Source organism: Cibotium barometz, chromosome 6, assembly GCF_041138505.1.
Source record: "Cibotium barometz isolate CiBa-2024 chromosome 6, ASM4113850v1, whole genome shotgun sequence".
Lineage (NCBI taxonomy): Eukaryota > Viridiplantae > Streptophyta > Polypodiopsida > Cyatheales > Cibotiaceae > Cibotium > Cibotium barometz.
Window position 1 is genome coordinate 37118582 of NC_141051.1, and position 17009 is coordinate 37135590.

Consider the following 17009-nt stretch of genomic DNA (forward strand, 5'->3'; position numbering starts at 1 on the left):
TTGTATCGCAGACCGGTGTGTCCAGAATATTGGCATATATTTGTATCGCAGACCGGTGTGTCCAGAATATTGGCATATATGCTGCCACATATGCTATGAGTAGTGCCACAGGTGAACATGGGCTAACCAAGGGCACTTTTCTCCCTTTGGGTTTTTCCCCTTGGATACTAGGTGTGAAAGGACACCACACTTATTTTATTGTATTATGATATTGTGGAGTCAACTCCCTTGCTCCACACATCTTTGTATCTCATCTACTTTGAGTAGCAATAACCATCTCTCACTCTTGAGAGCTTGCTACTGTATACCATCTTTTTGTGTGTGTGTTCTCTGTTTCTCTGAAATCCTAACATCCAACAGTGGTATCAGAGCTGGGTTGCTTCCCTCTGGCTGTGCAGTTTGTGGCGCCTGACTTCTGGCGACGTTCCTGCGTTTTTCCGTCGCCCGCGCAGTCCGTCCGACAGTCAGGCCTTCCGAATGTTGCCTGCAAAATTCTGGTGTCCGTCTGCGTTTTCGGCCTTGCTCCCTGTTGCCTCTCCTCCGCCCGGCTGGCCTTTCTCCGCCTCTTTAGCCACCAAGTCGGGCGGCGGTAGTGGAGAGGGCTCCACCACAGCCCCGCCCGGGACCGGCGCTCAGCCCCACTTCGGCTTATGTGGCATTTGACGGACGATTCTGTCCACTTGTCGTCCCATGAAGCTTCCATCACCGACTTCGTCCACTTCAACCCCGTCGGTCGTGCCGTTGCTGTCACTGTCCCATTGTCTTCGCGCCGGCCTGCCCCATCGCCTGCTGCACCTGTCGGCCTGCGCGTGCTGTTCTCCCTGCCTGCTCTCATCTACCCGTCTCCTGCCCGCCATTTGTAGCCCGCCTGAGGAGCCCGCCGTACATCAGTCAGCAGTGCTGTCAGAGCCGAGCTCCCGCCTTCTATAGCTCGCACAAGCACCGCCTGCTCTAGCTCACACCAGCACTAGTAGCAACTCGCACCACAACGCTGGACTGTGCAGAAGGCTCCTGCTGCTGGTAAGCAGGTTGAAGACAGTCGCACTCTAGCTGACTACAATACTCAGAATTTGTCTACTAGAGGATCACTGTGGGCTAGAGTCTTTTTTTTTTTCCGAGAAAAGATCCTTTCATTAGTTAAATAAAAACGCCCGTAGGGCTACAAAAGATCTCTCCTGCTCATGAGAGAACCAGAGCAGTGAATACAACAAGGCAGCCCGGGAGACTCTCCCTAGGTGCTGCAAAATACAAGCATCAGTACAGAGGACTGGAGGCTAAATCATACAATAGGGGGGGGGGAAAGCCAAACAGGTGGCCTGTAATGCCAACGGGGGGATCCCGTGTGTAAGGTGTAGAAGGGGCCTCTGCGCGCCAGGTGGTGTGAAAAGTCTGGCGCCGCAAGATCGCCTCATCCGAGTCGCCCCAGATGCGGTCATACTGTCCTCGCAAGGTGTGGATCAACTCCTGCCAAATCCCCCGTACAGTCTCTGCTGGTGGCTCCAGTCTCCCCTCAAAGGCCGTGAAACACCGGGCCCTCCAGGTGAACCGGATGGTGAGGCTGCTGAGGAGCTCCCATCGTAAATCCCTCTCTTGTGTCCAGCTGGCGGACGAGAAATCCGGTGTCGGAACCAGGCGAGGCTGGCCCCTAATGAATCTGATGGCCTGACTGTCCTGCTCCATCTCATAGCCCATAGCAGGCCCTGACGAAGTCGACCAAGCAGCGGCACCCCACGTAAACATACCCTCTGGAGAGAGGGGGGCCAGAATACGCAGCATCCACAGCCAAATCTGCTGCGCCTGAGGGCAATCCCAAAGGCAATGTCTTTGTGTCTCCCTAGGGTGGCCGCATCGGACGCAGGCCGCCGGAAGACCGCTGTAAACAAGCCAGGTGCCAACTGCAGAGCCCCTGTGGGCGACCAGCCACCCACTGGAAAGTCGAGATCCTGCGGCCTGTCGACTAGCCCAGAGCCGAGCCCAAAAATCCTCTAGGAACTCCTGTGAGAGTGCCTGTAGCCGCCAATTCCCCGCTGCAGCTGGAGAGACCAGCCTCCTCGCCGACCGTCAAAATATGCCGCCCTAGCCGAACAGTATACTGGAAAAAGGTGATCTCTGTGGCCTCAAGGGATGCATAAGGGTCATGCCACTCGTACTCCCCAGGGTCCCACTGTAGCCGGGCCAAGGGGCGCGCTGCATATGCCCATATGCGCCGATCCGGGAGCACATCAGCAGGGTCGGGGTCAATATGCCACTTCCGAGAAGCGGCGGCCACTACCCGTATCCTCTGAAAGGTGCACTCGGCAACCAAAGGCGACTCCATCTCCACTCTCTGAAGTCTGTCCTCATCCTGAATCTCATAGTAGAGGCATCCGCCATCCTCAGTGCAAGCTCTGACAGCAATCAGGATCTCCAACTGTGTAAAGGCTCCCATCCACCGTGGGGTCACTGGCTCCAAAGGCGTGAACCACTCCTCCGTGAGTGCCTCCTGAATATTATCCCTCATAATCAACCCCCCTCTGAAGTGACTCAGCCTCTCCACCTGGATCTCCTCTGGGAGATTGTAGAAGGCCTGCCAGTCTCCAAAACTACGTGCTGGGCTTGCCGCTAAAGGTCCCCAGGCTAGACGAGGCCGAGAACCCAGCATATGAACCTGCTCTGTGCGAACCGCTGGGCTCCAGATGAGCGGCTGTCTGGCCCGCTCCTCAACACAAGAAGGTCGTCTCGCTGAGAGAGCCCCGGTCTCAGCAGCTCCCAAGCTCTCAGGATGCTCAAAGCAAATCTGTCCTCCCATCCTCTACTCAGGCCTGTCCTCCTCATCTCTATGAAGATCCAGCGAATCTCTGGTGCCCAAGTACCCCCTGCTGGGGGAGCCCGAGCCTACAGCCGCTGTAAGAGAAGCTCTTTCCAAGGCTCAGCGCCTGGAAGCAGCCCCCGAACAATAAGCTTCCCCAATAAGGCTCTACTCTGATCGACTGGATCTATAATGCCCAAACCTCCCTGAGCCAGCGGAAGTGTAATAACTGCCCATGCAACCTTTGCCCGGGCTAGCTGACCGTCCCGCCCAGACCAAAGAAAGTTCATGATCAGCCTCTGTACCTGGCTGATGCAAGAGCTCGAGAAGATCCAGCAAGACGTAATGTACCACATGGTCGCTAACAGCACCTGATTTGCCACCACCACCCTCCCAGCCAAGGATAGTCAAGCTGTACTCCAATACAAAAGCTTCTTCCGAATGCTCAGAAGAAGTGGGGCAAGCTGCTGCTCAGGTGACAAATCTAGTCCAATCTGGTATCCCAAATACCGCACTGCTATGCCAGGAGGAATCCATCTAAAACCGGGGTCCGGGCTCCATGCCGGAGTGGGAGCACTACTGATCCAAAAGGCCACTGTCTTGCGCCAATTGATCAATGCTCCCGAAGCTGCACTAAAAACCTGGAGTGACTGCTCTGCCCGAAGAAGATTGGCCTCTTGGCCATGCAAAAATAAGCCCGTGTCGTCTGCAAACTTAGCATCGAGCAGGTCCTCCCCCCGGACTGGGAGCTGGAGTCCTCTCAAACCAACCTCCTCTGCCGTCAAATACATGCTCATAGCCTCCGCAAAGAAGAGAAAAAGAAAAGGGGCGAGGGGACACCCCCGACGGACTGATCTGGTTAGCTCAAAACTCGGCCCCCGTCCTCCTGCAATCAAAACCTGGCTACGAGTTGTGGAATACAGAGCCGCCACCCCTCTGATCCATCCTGGCTCAAAGCCCAGGCGAAGCATAGTGCCCTCTAAGAAACCCCAATCAACTCTATCGTATGCCTTCTCAAAATCGAGAAGCATCACGACCAAGTCCTCGCCAAGAAATCTAGCTCGGGCCGTCGCCTCCCAGAAAGTAAAGATGTTGTCAAGGATACTGCGCTCCTTGACGAATCCTGTCTGGGTAGCATGAATCAACTCCCCCAGGAAGGGCTGGATCCTCAAACTCAAGGCCTTTGCTAAGACCTTGTAGACAGTATTGAGGATCGTAATAGGCCTCCAATGCCGAATATCATCTGATACTCCCTCCTCCTTGGGGATAAGATAGATCAAGCCCTCTGAAAAGCTCTGTGGCATCACCCCAGTGTCCAAAACATACTGAAAGCCCCTGCGGAGGCCTGGCCCCAAAAGGTCCCAATATCGCATAAAAAAGGCCGGCGTCAGTCCGTCCTCCCCTAGGCAACTATGTCACGGTAGGACCCTCAAGGCCTCGGCAAGCTCAATCTCTGAAAGAGGCGCGCACCAAGAACTGTACGCATACGATCCGTGACCCTCCTCTGCACATGGGCCCACACAGTCTGTCTGCAAGCATCTCGATCCTCAGTGGCTGGCTCCGCTGAAAGCAGGTCTCTATAGAATGCAGTGGCAATGGCTCTGATCTCCTCGGGCTTAGTAGCTACCGATCTATCTGGTCTACCAAGCTGACGGACTCCTGCTTGAGCATGGCGGGGTCCAATGATCTCAAAAAACTCCCCAGTCACTCTATCACCAAGCTGCGTCCACTGAGAGGCCTGGCGACGATAGTAAAACTCATGTCTCTGCTCCTCTGCCTCTCTAACCTCCTGGCGTGCCTGGCTCAGCTATGACGCCACCCACTCACATGCAGGCTGCTGCTCCTAAAGGCGCTGTAGCAAAGCAAGGCTGCGTCTCAGCCGATGCTCCCGCTCGCGAATCTCTCCCAGCTGCGTCAAAGCTGCAGCGTGCAGAAAAGAGCTAAGCTCGATGAGTCCCTGGGCACACTGGCCTGCTGCATCCTGGTCAGAGCACTGACTATCATGCCAGATCCTCTCAATGTCCTCAGCGAGACTGGGATCTGCAAGTACCCTCTCTGGGATCCTCAACTGCAAGCTGGGCTCCCGTGTCCTCTCCTCCAATGTCAAAATAACTGGCGCATGATCTGAAAATGAGGTGCCAGCGAGAATGCCGACGGAGCCCCCTCGCTCCCCTAACCAGTCGCCCACATAAAAGCGATCAATCTGTGATAGATTAGTCCCTCCTTGCCGGCGATCCGACCGAGAGAAACTAAGACTGTCGTGAGAGCGGGAGAAGGCCCCATGCTGCCATGCATCAGTGATCTTCAATGACATGCAAAACCGGTCCCAAGCTGCAAGCTCCGTGCCGTGCACTGTAACATGACTGCCTTCCACTCTATCGGCCGGGTCCTCAAGCATGTTGAAGTCTCCCCCGACACACCAATGTGCGGCCTCTGGCAATGCATCCGTAACCTGGGTCCAGAACTCTGCTCTGGCACTAGCATGATTGGGCGCATAGACGTTGAGCACGCCCAATAGCTCATCATGCATCCTCCGAATGACATACTGTGCTCTACCAGGCACAATGATCCCTCGATCCACAATGGCCTGCCGCCATACATCTGCAATGACCATGCATACTCCTCCCTGTCCACCCAAAGGACCAAACCCTGCAGACCAAAAGGTGTCCCATCTACCAGGCATCACCGAACCATATCTCCGGATCCTGCTCTCACCCAAGTGGTGCTCCATCATCAAAATATCAATGCTGCCACCAACCAGGCATCTCTGAAGCTCCTGCCTCAAGCACCCACGATAGCGTATAAAATGTGCTCCGCCAAGGCCCTGTACATTCCATGAGATGATCCTCATGGATGACCTGCTGAGGTGGAGGCTGTCTCAGCCGTATGGCGGGCCTTCGCAAGCGGCTTGGATGGAGAGTAGTCCCCATCCGAGCGGCTGCGAATCTGCCCACCCGATGTACTGCAAGAATCACGGATCAGGCGCCAGTGGTGGCTGTGGCCCATGGCGACTGCCTCCCGCTCTGACAGAGCAACCTCGTGTATACATACATATCCAGGGTCGCGTGCAAGGTCTGCCACTATGCGAACGACCAAATGACGAATCCCTGAGGCATCCACACTCCCGGGATCCAAGAAAAAATGAGCCAACTCCCATAGTCGGCCTATCACATCTGTCACCTCCAGATCGCTCACATGATGAGAAGACTCAACTGCCTGAGTCTTCAAAGTGCTAAGAGCGAGCTCTAGAGTCCACTCCCGGTCGCAAGGGCCACATAGAGGGAACGAGAAGGCCACCGCTGAATCATCCTCCCCGTGGGCCGGAGGTATCACTTCATGAACTCGGATGGGTGCTGGCTCATGGGGGCCCTCTGCTCCAAAAAGCCGTGTGAAGGCGTAATCAAAAGTCTCCGAGCGCTGTCTAATGCCGAGGCGACTCAGCCGACTGCGGATAGATGATATCCGTGAAGCCCGAATCGGCATGGTAGGTCTCCTCTGTGGTGCTCGAGTGAGGTCGGTGCTCAGCGCCCTCCGGACTGCAGGTGAGCGCCAGGGGACTGCCAGGGCCTCCCGGGAAGGTGAGGCGGGTGAGGGGGGAGGAGAGGGGGGCGAGGGGGGTGGAGAGGGAGCCGTTGCTGAAACCGGAGCGGGGATGGGAGGAGGCGAAGGTGGAAGCGAGTCGGTGGGAGGGGACGGGGGTGTGGGAGGGGGTGTTGGCATCTCCTGGTCCTTAGTCGTCGCTGCAGGGGTCTCCTCCTGGAGAGGAGCAAAACTGTTCCTCACGGGAACCCAGTGAGGCTGAGACTGTGGCTGCTGTTGCAGCGGTCTTTGGGCGTGCTGCTGTGGCTGTCTCCCTCGGCGGCGCCCGTGTCCAGGCTGCCACTCCGAGGTCTCTGTGGCCTAAGCAGGTGCCCCGGAGGCAGCCTGCCGAGCCGCATCTGTGGGCGGTCCATCAGGGGCCTGCTGCTGTGGTGAGGGTCGGGGTCTCCTGCGAGGGCAGGCCTTGTCCAAATGACCGACCTGCCTGCAAATGAAGCACTGGTTTGGGAGCCCCGAGAACTCCACTCTCTGATCAATCCATTCCCCCCCTATCCTAGGTAGCTGAATGACCTTAGGAAGAGAGGAGATGTCAAACACCAACACTCTGACCGAAGGTAGCCCAGCTGCTCTGGCCACCACTGAAGCTGCTGTGGGGCCAGTCTCTAGTACCGAGCCCATCAATGCTCCTAGCCTAGAGAGGAGCGGAAGATACTCCCGGCGGAGTCCAGGGAAGCAAACTATAACATGGAAAAGGCGCTCTCCCTGCTCAGCCGGCTGCTGGGTCAAAGCCATGCTGCCAAGGTTTGAAAAAAGCCCGAGCACCCCTGATGTCAAGGAGACTCATGGCAAGGACCTTGGCCACGTTCTGGGCGGTCTCGAACTCAATCTGGTAATGTCCACGGCCCAGAAGCTGTACGTCTAGGATCTTGCCCACATCTGCAAGAAGGCGGGCCTGGAGAAGATCCCAGATCTCCCCTCTGCTGGGGCGAGTGCCGACTATACGGCAGATGGTGGAATGTGCTTGAAGGCGTTTCACCTCTACGGTGAGGCTCGCTTCCTCTTCCGGCGAAAGAGAAAGCGTGATGGGGGTGTCCTCAGGGGCGGGCGAGGGGACTGCGGATGAGTCCCTCTGAGGCGGGGTGGGAGGAACCTCCATCAGAGTCTGAAGCTGTGTCGAAGGCGGAGCGGAGACGGAGAACCTGCACGAACCGAGCTGCACACGAGGGTGGGGGAAGGCGAAAAGTAAAAAGGGGGAAAAAAATAAAAAATCCCAGGGGGCGGAGAAAAACAGAGAGAAGATGAGGGGGGCTGAGGCGGCGAAGACGGATCCCAAGGAGGGGGGGGCGGAAACATCACGAAAAGGGCGAGAGAGGGGGAACGAGAGCTGGCGAGGGGGGGGGGGGGGGGGGGGGGCGAGGCGCTGAAGAGGAGGGGGGATGGGCGCAATGGCGGAGAGCTACGGGAGGGGGGGGGGCGACGGCGAAAAGCAGTGGAGGGGGGGGGCGCTTCAGCGCAGGCAAGCCAAGCGAAGGGGGGGACAGCGCAAACCTGAGGGCAGGGGGAGGGAGGAAAACGCAATGGCGGGCAGGGAGTTGGGAGTGCAGACAGAAGCGCGAGCGGGGGGGGAGCGCGAAGCTTCAGCGAGCCGTCTATATGCCTATTCATTCATCAGCTACTGTGGGCTAGAGTCCTCAACAGACATCTCCGGAAAAATGAGGGTTTCACTAGGTAACTGATTTTTCATTGGATCTATGGGGCTTTTGTGAATTTATTGCTTTGTTGCAAAATTCGAGTGCAGGTGCAGGATTCAAGAAAAATTTGGGGATTTTTCAGAATTTGCACAATTGCATTTACAGACAAAAAATTGGGGCTTTTGTCAATTATGTGCAATTGACACATAAATTAGCCGATTGGTGCTCAGAAATTAGGGGATTTTCAGCATTGCAGCTTGAAATTTGGAGCGAAACATTTGCACAGGACATTGTGGTCGGTTGGCATTGCACTCCGGTGCATTTTGGATTTTGCCTGCAGCAGCAGGTGCTTTTTATAGCATATTTGGTTGCACGTGTTTGCATATCTCTTGGTGAAGAGATTTGAGCAAATGGCTGGAAATACGACTGATATAATCGGGGTTTTGTCCCAAGAGAACAAATTGGATGGCAGTAATTACTCCCTCTGGAGTTTCATGGTCCGAAACCTTCTTGTGGCCAAAGGATTATGGGGTTATGTGTCAGGTGAAGATGTACGCTGTGTTGACATAGCACCTAACACGCTTGGCCGTGGTGCTCAACGAGCAGCAGTACCACTCCTCACGGGAGTAGAAAAGATGGGATACTCGAGATGCCCAAGTGATGGCTTTGATTGCTTTGTCAATAAGGCAATCAATCATACCGCATATTTTGTCTTTTAGGACCTCACGACAAGCTTGAGATATACTTGAAACCATGTATCAGGCAAAGAATGAGGCCAGGGTTGCATTTCTCAAGAAAGAGCTTGAGAACTTGGACATGAATGAAGGTGATAGTATGGCTGATCATCTTACGGAGATCCAAGATCTTCGGGAGCAGTTGCTCAACGTTGATGAGGTCATTTTCGAAAAGGAGTTGGTTTCCAGAACACTATCATCTTTGCCAGAAACCTACTTGAATTTCCACACATCGCTCACTCTAGTAACCCTGAACCAATCTTGTTTGAAGAGTTGATTGGTTTGTTGCTACAGGAGGAGAAGAATCAGAAGAACAAATTGCGTGGTGATGGGGCTTTTGCTGCCCAAGACAAGGGCAAGGGAAAAGCCAAACATAATTTTCAGCCAAAGGCTGGCTCAAGACAGCCTTCACAAAAGGCTAAAAATGATGCTCGCAAGTCCAAAAAGAAGGGCAAATGTCACTACTGCAAGAAGTTAGGTCATTACTTGAAAGAGTGCAGAAAGAGGCTTGCAAATGAGAAGAAAAAGGAAAGCGGCATGGCTATAGATTCTTCTTCATCACCTGCAGGGAAAGATGATGCATCAGTAAATCTTGTGCAGGATGAGTGGACTTTCATCACTTGCAGTTATGATGTATCTTTGGAGCATATGTCTCTCAGTGTCAATGAAACACACAACACGTGGTATTTTGACAGTGGTGCTTCTAAACACATCACCTCACGGAGGGATTTGTTTAAGAAGCTAATGGCTGTCCCAAAAGGCAAGCTGGTAACATGTGAAAACAATTCTTCTTATCCAGTTCAGGGTGTTGGTGAGGTGATCCTCACAACAGCAGATGGTATAGACTTATGTCTTTCAGATGTATTGTACGTGCCATGAATTAAGAAGAACTTGCTGTCCGTCTCCTCTTTTGCTAAAAGAGGATATGCAGTGAACTTTGAGGACGACAGATGCACAGTGAAAGACCGTGAAGGTGGCTATGCATTGGTCACTTCCGGCACATTGTACCATGGCTTATATAAGCTTGACAGGTTTGACAGGAAAGAGCATGATGCTCATGTGGTTACCACTCTTACACCTGCCATGCACGAGGCTGAATTGTGGCATGCCAGGTTTGGGCATGTTAATTATGGCAGTTTGATGCTATTGCAAAGGCATAATATGGTACAGGATTTGCCTCATGTAGAGTTGCCACCAAAACATGTATGTGAAGGGTGCGTATTGGGTAAGATAGACAAAAATGCATTCCCAAAAGATGGAACAAGGGCTATTCGGAAATTACAGCTTGTGCACAGTGATGTGTGTGGTCCTATGAGGATACCATCTTTTGGAAAGCATCTATACTTTGTAACCTTTATCGATGACTACTCCAGATTTGCATCGGTGTATCCCTTGAAGGCCAAATCTGATGTATTTGCATGTTTTCAGTGTTTTGTGGCTCAAGCTGAAAATCAAACAGGTTGCAAAGTGCAGACCGCCCGTACAGATCGAGGGGGGGAATACATGTCCATTGCTTTCAAAGCATTTATGGCAGAGGAAGGCATAAAGCATCAATGCACGATGCCATATTCTCCTTAGCAAAATGGCGTTGCTGAGAGAGAACATGTCTTTGATGGAAATGGCTAGATGCATGGTTAAAGGCAAAGGATTGCCTCACAAATTTTGGATGGAGGCAATAATGTGTGCTATACATGTGTTGAATAGATGCCTTACCAAAGCATTGAAAACCATCACGCCATATGAGGCCCGGCACGAAAGAAAACCTAAAGTTAATCACTTTAGGGTTTTGGATGTATAGCATATGCACATGTACCTTAGCAGTTGAGAGGTAAGCTTGATGACAAAGTAGCTAAGTGCATATTTGTGGCAGCAGTGGCAGTAAAGGCTACCGTCTCTTTAATCCTTCCACACAAAGGATTTTGGATAGCAAAAATGTTGTATTTGCTGAAAATTTAGACTAGCCATTGGCTGAATTTTTTGGACAGCTGCCTTCGGACTCACATAACCATAGTTGCAAAAAAACGCGTTTTTTTGAAAAAATAAAAAACGTGTACGTTTGAAAACGTCCCAATTTTTGGGACGTGTTTTTTTATGGCAGTTTTTTAATTAAAAAAATAAAAAATAAAATAAAAAAAATTTTGGGACGCGTTTTTAAAAAAACAAGAATGCTCAATGTTGAATGGTCATTGGTAAATCAATATTACAGTTGGCATTGCTGCCACCAGACCGATGGGAGCCAAGGGCCATGTGAATGTATTATTATTATGATTTAATGAATTATGATAGCCATAGGCTTCAAATTGTAGTTTTTATGCACAAGTTTAACTTTTATACATGAAATCTGTGGTTCCTAGGGTTAAAAACTATATATACAGGCCATAATTATAGCTGAAAACTATATATACAGGCCATAATTATAGCTGAAAAAATTAATCAATAAAAAACTTATTTTAAAAACTTCTCCAAAAATAAAAATCGTTTTTAAAAGTATAAAACTCAGACAGATGTTGAATCAAAGTACATTCAAAAGTTGTTGCACAAATTCGGGTTTCAAGATTATAAGCCCATCTCTACTCCGAGGGAGCCAGGGCTGAAATTGAGCATGTATGATGTTGGAGAGTCTTTTGATATGAGTGTTTTCAGCCAAGCAGTGGGCTGCCTCATATATTTATGCAACACACGCCCAGATATTCAGTTTGGGGTTTCCCAGTGTAGCAAATTTATGCACAGCCCAGGTACAAAGCATTGGCAAGCAGTGAAGCGGATCTTCCGCTATCTTCAGGGCTCCTTGGATCTTGCGTTGGTATATTCCGCCGGGGGGGGGGGGGGGGGAGGGGGGGTTTTCAACTTGCAGTTACATGCTTACAGTGATTTCAGACTGGGCTAGTGACTATGATACACGGCAGTCCACTAGTGGGAATTGATTCTTTTTGGGGCATTCATGCATATCATGGCTTAGCAAAAAGAAGCCCACTGTTGCCACATCTACTTGTGAGTAGGGCAGCCTTTACAGCCACATCTTCGTGAGTGTCAGCAAACACCCACCACCATATTCACTGATAGTCAGAGTGCTATAGCCGTGGCACGAAACCCAGTGTTTCATGCACACATAGACAATGTTGCAGATTTGTTCATGAAGGCGTTGCCTCGAGAGAAGTTTGAAGCTTTCCGCAAAGCTTTAGGCTTACTCTCCTACAATGAGTGATCTGCAATCGACCTTATATAGGTTCACATTGCCACTACAGGGGGGTTTATTGGCATATATGCTATGAGTTATGTCCCGTATGTTGCGAGTAGTGCCACATGTGAACATGGGTTAACCAAGGACACTTTTCTCCCTTTGGGTTTTTTCCTTTGGATATTAGGTGTGAAAGGACACCACACTTATTTTATTGTATTGGAATATATGCTATGAGTTATGCCACATATGCTACGAGTAGTGCCACATGTGAACATGGGCTAACCAAGGGCACTTTTCTCCCTTTGGGTTTTTTCCCTTGGATATTAGGTGTGAAAGGACACACCACTTATTTTATTGTATTATGATATTGTGGAGTCAACTCCCTTTCTCCACACATCTTTGTATCTCATCTACTTTAAGTAGCAATAACCATTTCTCTCACTCTTGACAGCTTGCTGCTATGTACCATCTTTTTGTGTGTGTTCTCTGTTTCTCTGAAACCCTAACATCCAACACAGAAGCAAGTGCCTAAAGGCCCTGGGGCCTTTGGTGTCTGTGAAACAGGTATGAAATCTGCAGCTGTCATCCACTAATCTGCTCTGTGAGATCTGTGAGGTAGTCTAGCAATGGGAGGCAAGTGGCCTTAGCACAGGATTTGATGTGAGATACTCGAGCGTGAGCCTGGCTAGGGTCCCAGCTAGTGCCTGATGATCTCGAGTATGCCTGAAATCTGTCTCTTGTCCTTTTGTCCACTTCGTAAGCTTGATTCATGGGCGCGACATAGACTGGCACTGTGAAGCTGCTAGGAGGGTACTCTGAATGGCATGATTGCTCGCTGGCCCTGTATCTATCCTCATTAAGTTTAGGATCTTCTTTTGTGAAGAAGTCCATGATCTGATAGTGTCTGCGCTCCTGGCCAGATGGCGGTTGTATGAATGTGCATCTGAAGTGCCGGACTTTTGACATAGAGAGAGCGGGGCATCGCTGGTCTGGGTAGTCAATGACTAGATGCATGCCCTGAAACCTCTGCTCAAAGAGATAGTGATACTTCCCACAAATCTCAAAGTACGTGGGGCATCTCATGAGTATGTGCCCCTCTGTCTCCACCTCCTGCATGCCACATAAGGTGCAGAGTCTCAGCTCACAAGTGTGGCCTCGCCTGTTCAGACTCAATCTGGAAGGTATGAGACGATGTACAAAACTGACCCATGGCTACGAGACTGCATAGACATGTAACCCAATGGCTAGCATGACTTCAGAAGAATATCAAGATGATATTGAAAAGTCCTTCGATTCTATATCTCAGCATGATGAGTCACCAACAATGGACTTATTTGAAGACAGAGATTACAAAAGCGGATATAATACTTTTTTCAACCTTACCCACATGGGATGACACGGTCGATCTCAAGCAAGAGGATAAATTGGATGAGTACTTCACTACTTTCAAAATGAATACTTCAACAGATACTATTTAGGTACTGTTTAGAGAATTCATGGTTGAACCTTCCGACTCTTCTACACTGCCACATAGTCAGGTCCACTTCAAGCCCAACATTTGGAAGCAGACAAAGAAGAAGACATTAAAGAATGATGCTACGACTTGGGATTTAGCATTTATATCATAGTTACGGGAAACGCCTGAAACGGCCGTTTTTGAGGGCCGAAACGCGTTTCGGGGTAGGTAGGGGACTGAAACGCGTTTCGGTAACCCCGAAACGTTTCAGCTAACAGGGGAAATGTTTCAGCTTGCCGTTTCCCACAACACCATAGGTTTCGGAGATCTTTCCACCCAAATCAACATAAACTAGTAAGAAAATGTCACACTACAACAACTGATATCCATTTTATTCCCCTTTTATTCTTATAAACCATAAAATTCATGTCATAATGGGATCACATGTGCATACAAACAATCATGAACATTCAACCCCTCCCCTCCTTTAGCCCTCCTTTCCGACATGGCGTTTCCGTTTACGTTTCCGTTTCGGCTCTCCTCAAAATTTCCGTTTTCGTATCCATTTCTGTTTCCATTTTTGTTTTTGTTTCCCCGTTTCCCTCAACTATGATTTAAAGCATGACAGTAAGACAATAGAGGAAACTTGTTCAATATTTCTTAATGTGAGCTTCACCACAAACACAAATGGCCTAATGACGAAGATCTTCAGCAACAGTAGAAGTCTCTTATTTAGCTAGAGTCTTATTTTAAGTGGGAGGGCATGTCATGATTGTGACTTTATCTCTCTAATTACTATTGATTAGTCTTCAATCATTGAAAGGACACTAATGAAGGTCGCACCTTGTCACATGGGTCATCACTAAAGGACACATCTCTTCAAAGAGACACATCTATTGATCAAAGGACACATCTCTACGTCAGAAGGGCATAACTAATCATTCAAGAGTCACATCCTTTCGTCTCTTCATTTGTAGCTATTCAAGCCCTATTTAACAAGGCCTTGTGTCTCAATGCAACACAACATAGCTTTCCACTCTTTGACTCATTTTTACTTAAGTATTTAAGTATTAATCTCTTTAATCATATTTAAGAATATTTAATTAAGCTAAAAGCTTAACACCGAGAGTCCACTGGGTGCATGTACTCGGCCAAGTATTGCCACATATAGTGCCATCACATCCCATATCATCTCATGTGTGAACTGGAGCTCCTACAAGCATCCTATCAAAGGGATCGGGGGACGGAGTTAAAGGCTTTGGGAAAATCCACAAAGCAGCAATACACATGTCTCTTCCTTGGCCTTGCCTCCTCTATGTTAGCTGGTAATGTAAGATATGGTCCAACATGGAGAAGTTTCTCGTGAAGGCTACTTGGCTTGATGCTCTATTGCCCATCCTCTTTGCCATAGAGCTCATCATGTCTTCTAGTACTGCTCCATAGATCTTGGCCATTGTGTGGTGAATGTAATGGTGGAGATAGGGAGGGATAAGCCGAGGGTTGAAATGTGGCAGGAGAGGTGGTCGTCATAGATGTGGTCAAAATTGTGATAGAAATGGATGCGGGTGAAGGTGGTGGCAGAGGATGTGGGGTTGTAGGCAGTAAGGTGGGGCATGAGATCTAGGATGTGTGCTATGAGAGCAAGAGACCTCATGAGGTAATCCACCATTCTAGATCCTCTGCTATATGGGAAACATGTAAGGCTGTCTGACTGTGGCCATCTGGACACCCCGTTATATATAAGCAACTTATGCATAGCTCCATCTCCAAGGAGTGTCTACCATATGTTGTTGCATTCTGCATTGCCCCTTTGGAGGCCCATCTCAACCAAGTCAATCTCTGATAACATAATGGCATCTCCCGGGAAGTCATATGACCATACCTGTTCCCCTGCTGTTCGTGCATTAAAGTATCCAACAAGAGGACTTCTCCTTGGGAGAACTCTGCAATATCTGCAAATAAATGACGCATTTGGGGTCTCCCCTCTCTGTGTCACCCTGTGTGCAAATTCTGATTTCTTTGGTGGGAAGTAGCACACTGCAATATGCATCACTCTCACGCCAAGCCTGGCTAATCGGTCCTCTGACCACTGTGAGCAGCCATCTCAGATGAGGCAAAAACAAGTATGCCACTCCTCCTAGACCACACATCCCTCTAGTGGTGCATGTCTGTCCTGTGAAGGTTGATTTCCATGTATAACCCGCCATCTCGGGTAGCCCCCTCTCAGGGCTTTGATGAGTTTCCATGTAAAAGATAATCTCTCTATCTGTATAAGTTTTTGGAATCCTCCTGCGGGCGCTTATCCGAGAGAGAGAGAGAGAGAGAGAGAGAGAGAGAGAGAGAGAGAGAGAGAGAGAGGTCATGAGCATTAGTACTAAAAATGAGAAAGCAGTCTTGTTGGGAAGTTTTATCATTTTAAAGAAAGTATGTTTGCTTTCAGGTGTGGGCTGGTCCTTTGTCTGATAGTCGGATTGTAGTCACACTCTGGAATAGATGTGCAACCAGTGACTACATTACAGCATGGTGGGAAGACGTTGGTCTTGAATCCAATGCATCTGTGGTAGCAAGGGATTTGTGGGAGGTATGCACATACTTGGAACCTTGATTTCTTAATTTGGTAATATAGTGTGCTTTGAGGCTTTCGTGTCAGCAATTAAACTACTCTTCACCCTTATTTTTCTGGATTCTATGCAGCACCGGTACTTGTCCGATTCTTACGTGGGGAACCTCACAGTCTATGTTGAATCCCATGATTGTAAGATGTATACATTAATACCTGATGAGGACGAGACACATCTTCAAACAGAGTGAACGTTTACAAGCCATTACGTTCCACATGTCTACCTTTGCCAAGGTGGACACATTCATGTATAGATAACAAGGAGTGTTTATAGACTTACTTTGTGGATTTCCCAAATCCGCATCTGTTTACTTATTTATGATGGCAGTTCTCAATACACATCTGATTGGCCAGCTTTAAGGTTCAACTTTGTAACATGCAAAAAACTGTAACAAACGCCCCCCCCCGGCCGCTGGTGCCCCCCGCCCCCTCTCCAAGAGAAGGTCCTTCCATTAGTACAAGACCCAGTCTCAATCATGGGAGAAGAGAAAAACAACAGGGGACAGAGAGGGGCGGGGGAGGGGGGAATAGCCAGATAGGTGGCTTGTAATGCCAAGTAACCTCGCGATCTTTGACCCTGAGGAAAGCACCACTGCTCTAAATCCACAGAAAAGCCTCTCGGTGCTTCTGCATATGCTTCGAACTTCTCCCACTGGCTACGGAGGGACAAAAACCATACTTAAAAAAAAAAAAAAAAAGTTTGGCGTTAGGAAGCGGGCTTAGTACCCATGGGACCCCCCTTATCCCACAAAGCAGGGGCAAGCTTCAATCGGAACACAAGGGCAAGGCATCAATCGGGGTAGCCAGCAGGGTTCGAACCCATAACCTGGGTTTTGACAACGAAACTCTTTAACGACTGAGCTACCGCCCGATGAAGGCATGTGCATGTGCATGCAAAAACCATACTTTGAAATGGGATCTAGGGGTAGTATTTAGAATTGAGGTGTTTCTACCTCTCACCTCCCAACCCACTCATTGTATTGTCAGTGCCTAACATTG

The 17009-nt window shown here is 49.6% G+C and overlaps 1 protein-coding gene across 1 annotated transcript in view; it reads left to right on the plus strand.

Annotated features, from left to right (window-relative positions):
* The window catches only part of LOC147637702 (alpha-galactosidase 3-like), a 29178-nt gene extending 12833 nt beyond the window's left edge, over positions 1 to 16345 (plus strand). The window contains exons 14-15 of the mRNA XM_086799528.1: positions 15831 to 15971; positions 16085 to 16345. Of these exons, the coding sequence (XP_086655654.1) occupies positions 15831 to 15971; positions 16085 to 16201 (258 nt within the window). The 3' untranslated portion in view covers positions 16202 to 16345. The remainder of the gene's footprint in view (positions 1 to 15830; positions 15972 to 16084) is intronic.
* Positions 16346 to 17009: the final 664 nt, after the last annotated feature.